The sequence below is a fragment of the Pteropus vampyrus genome, unplaced genomic scaffold, assembly GCF_000151845.1.
Source record: "Pteropus vampyrus isolate Shadow unplaced genomic scaffold, Pvam_2.0 Scaffold150, whole genome shotgun sequence".
Taxonomy (NCBI): domain Eukaryota; kingdom Metazoa; phylum Chordata; class Mammalia; order Chiroptera; family Pteropodidae; genus Pteropus; species Pteropus vampyrus.
This window is the reverse complement of record NW_011888931.1, coordinates 1,583,090-1,586,860: the sequence shown is the minus strand read 5'-3', so window position 1 is coordinate 1,586,860 and position 3,771 is coordinate 1,583,090. Positions and strand designations below refer to the sequence as shown.

The following is a 3,771-nucleotide window of genomic DNA, read 5'->3' as shown; positions in this document are numbered from 1 at the left end:
AATGTTTACGCTAAAGTGGCTTATAAAATGCTTTAATTAGCTGTTTAATTCACATTGACCTTAACCCCGAGTTAGGAAGTCAGAGGAATATTTCTGCAGGTGAGTGCAGGGAGGAAGAAAGTGTCCCGCCCAGCAGCCACAGAGAGAGGCTCTCTCCCATCCAAGGACCTAGAAGCATTTTGTTATGTTCAGGAAGTAGAGTCAGGTTGATTACATGCAATTTTATGCATTGTCGTATGCATAAAATTAACATGTTGTATAAATATCATCCGTGTGTTGTTATGAACTACCCATAACTTCTGTTTTAAACATCAAGTCAAGAGATCCAAACAAAGAAAGTTTGGGGTCTCTGGGCCCACCCTGGGTGAACTGACACTTGCATTTTATGTTGACCACAGGGAAAAATATCAAGAAGCCGCCCCCCAAATCTTACCTGATCCACGCTGGTCTGGAGCCCCTGACGTTCACCAATATGTTTCCCAGTTGGGAGCACAGAGAGGACATTGCCGAGATCACAGAGATGGTGAGCACCCCCGTCCCTAGGTGGCTCCACGCCTTCGGGATCGTGGGTGGACTTGACCTTGGGGAGAAGCATCCGATTGCATTTTCAAAGTGAGAACATTTACAACATGTTAACAAGTCTACACAGAATTAGCTTAGGAAGAGGAAAAGCCCAAGGAGAAACCAATTGAAGTATTTTGGTAATTTTCTACACGTGCTACTCAGGTTAAAAATCTTAAAAGCAAAGATGAATTTAATTACTTTGAAAATATCCATAAATAAAAGCCACTGTCTCTTATTGTTAGCTAAAAATCTATTGCTTCTCAAGGTCCACGTAAGGCACAACAAAATGCTCATGTTTCAGATGTTGACCTTGTATTAGAAGAGACACAAAATAACTCCGCGATGAATTAACATGTGCAGATAACTGACTGAATGACTGTATTGTGAGTCACTGTTGATAAGGAACTGCTCACTATCTCATTAATATTGTCTTTTATGAGACCACCTGGTATTGCCACATGAGACGTTTATCAGAATCTCTATTGCCAAAAAAAAAATTACAAACCAGAATGTTATCATTTCCAACTGCACAGAAAAAAAAGGAAGCTTCCTACAGCTATGTAGAATTTTTTAATTTATAAGTTTTTTACATTGCCAGCAATAGCATTTGAAGGGTATTTTTGGTTGGGTGGAAAATAGGTTTGTTCCGTTTTGCTTTTCTTACTGTGTGGGAGAGCTGCTTTCCGGCGGGAGGGAGAGAATGACAAGAGTGTATTTCATAGGAGGTCTGAATAAGTTTAAACAAATAAAAGTTCCCCGCTGCTTAACAACGGAGGGAGCCCATTTCATAATACAGGCATCACTGCTGGTCCTATCCTCTCCCTGCAGCAGAATGGACTTGATCTTCACAGGGGCTAAGGCAGCCTGCTGACCAACACGAACACCGTGGGAGGGCTCTGTTCACGATGCATATGTGATCCAGGAAACTTCCAAGCTCTGGGGAATACGAGCACTGTCATTGCAGTCTAAGTTCAAGGACATAAATCAGGGCCATTTTTCTGCAGGCCCGCGGGTGGGCTTCCGGCCAGTGAATAGACAGTTGGGCTTCCCACACCGATAAGTTGTAATAATAATTAACATTCACTGAGAGCTTGCTGTGTGCCAGGCATGGCTCCAAGCGCTTTATATTGATTTTCTCCTTTAATCTTCACAACACTTCATTAAGATTCACCTTATTACTAGCCCCATTTTACCAGCGAAGGAGCCAAGGCACAGAAGCATGAGGTAGCTTGTTCCCAGTCTCAGATTCGCTTGAAAACCACCTCTTGATTGCTAGTCTGTGTATTGCTGCGCTGTTAGCCACTTATTCCTCCCACCCACCCACCCACCCACCCAAAAGCGGGGCAGCCAACCTGGGATCCCAATTTTAACAGAGGAAGACAATTTACCTGAATAACCTGTTCAGATTAAATGCATACAGTGGTTAAAAAAAAAATCTTGATTCAGCCCCAGAATATTCTAGATGCATTTTCTTACCTTCTTTTTCTATTATGGATTAAGTAACGAGTCTGTGGGGGAAAGGGAGTAGTGCAATCCCTCTTATGGTTAAGTATTTTAAAATATTTTTACACAAATTTCATTATTCGAATGCTCTGGTGTTTAGACTTCGTATTTAATGATCATATGCCATAATTCACTCATGTGATATTCCCTAAGCCTTTTTTTGAGGCCGCCCTAAGGATTCGTTTAAACTTTATAGTGGGGTGAGGGGATAACTAGTCAGTCAGGAGAACTGAGGGGCTTTGGGCAATTCTGGTCCACTTCAGAGCCCTGCTTCTTCCAGAGCGAGGGTCTCCGAGCCAGGTGGGGCTCGGACTGGGTTGTGCGTTTGCAGGCACAGGATAGAGCATGTTCAGACGTGGGACACACAGAGTTCTCCTCTCCGCCCCCTTCTCTTCTCTAGGACACAGAAGTTTCGAATCAGATCACCCTTGTGGAAGACGTGTTAGCCAAGCTCTGTAAAACCATTTATCCTCTGGCTGATCTGCTAGCCAGGCCACTGCCCGAGGGCGTTGACCCTCTAAAGCTTGAGATTTATCTCACCGATGAAGACTTCGAGGTAAGTATCTCTCCAGGTGTGATAGCAATTAAGCCACACCTGGGCTGGTGCAGAAGTCCTTTTATTCAGCCACTGGGCATTTCTCTCTATTCTTCCAGTTTGCACTAGACATGACGAGAGAGGAATACAGTGCACTTCCGGCCTGGAAGCAGGTGAACCTGAAGAAAGCAAAAGGTCTGTTTTGAGCTGAGAGATGCTGGCGGAACCGATACTGGCAGAACCTCTGTTACCACTTTCAATACCAATGGACCAGGAAAATGGATATTTTTTGGACCGGTCTTTTTAAAAATATTTTTTAATCAGAATATTCAAAACCTGAAGTTATGAGCTCTACTGCTTGTCCCGGAGTTGTGTATTTTGTAAATGTTTAAGAGAACTCTTCAGAAACTCTCTTTCCACGATGCAGCAGGTGATGGTCATAAAAATACCCATAGGTGCACTTAGCAGCGGTTCCTCAGCCGCTGCTACAGCGCTGCCCTCCTGTTCCAGCTAAGCGTTGCCTTTTTTTTTTAAGCAATTCTCTTTATAAAGTGTTTTTTTGATAGTTTGTGGATTCTAAAATATATATATATTTATATAAACACCATATAAATCAAATATGTATTTAACAAAGCAATATGTATTCATTCACTTTTAAGATTTTTTTTTTTTTTTTGGTGTCAAAATAATATTAAAAAGTAGTTGGAGTTGCTTCTATGGAATTAGCTCTGCCACTGATACGTATCTTCACACGTGTTCAGAAACGTCTCCTACAGCATTAGGTCTGACTTGTTCTGAGTGCTGCTTCCGGTGCTAAAATGAACAAAAAATGTGTACTTCCTGGCATGGGATCTGTGCGAATCCACCTTTCTACCTTAATATCTCCCCAAAATGTATAGTGCCTTGTTTTTATGTACAGTTTATATACAGAAAAGTTTGCTCTGCATTTTTTGATGGTGGTTTGGAACATTATCTACAATTTTACTCTAAAATAGTAGAAATAAAAAAACATCTCAATTTCTAATACCTGTTGTAAACATTAAACATGTCATTTGCAACCTAGGACTCCAAAATAAAAGCTTCAGAATAAACACAACAATTAATTGATCGGTTCGCATCGAATACCAAGCATGTTCTTTTCTGAAAAATAGTTTTTTGTAAATGTTAAC

The 3,771-nt window shown here is 41.3% G+C and overlaps 1 protein-coding gene across 1 annotated transcript; it reads left to right on the top strand.

Moving 5' to 3' along the window:
- Positions 1–385: 385 nt before the first annotated feature.
- On the top strand, positions 386–3,715 carry LOC111745259 (supervillin-like). The gene is made up of 3 exons (XM_023536189.1): positions 386–523; positions 2,468–2,623; positions 2,722–3,715. The coding sequence occupies exons 1-3, from the start codon at positions 386–388 to the stop codon at positions 2,806–2,808; spliced, it is 381 nt and encodes a 126-aa protein (XP_023391957.1). The 3' UTR covers positions 2,809–3,715.
- Positions 3,716–3,771: the final 56 nt, after the last annotated feature.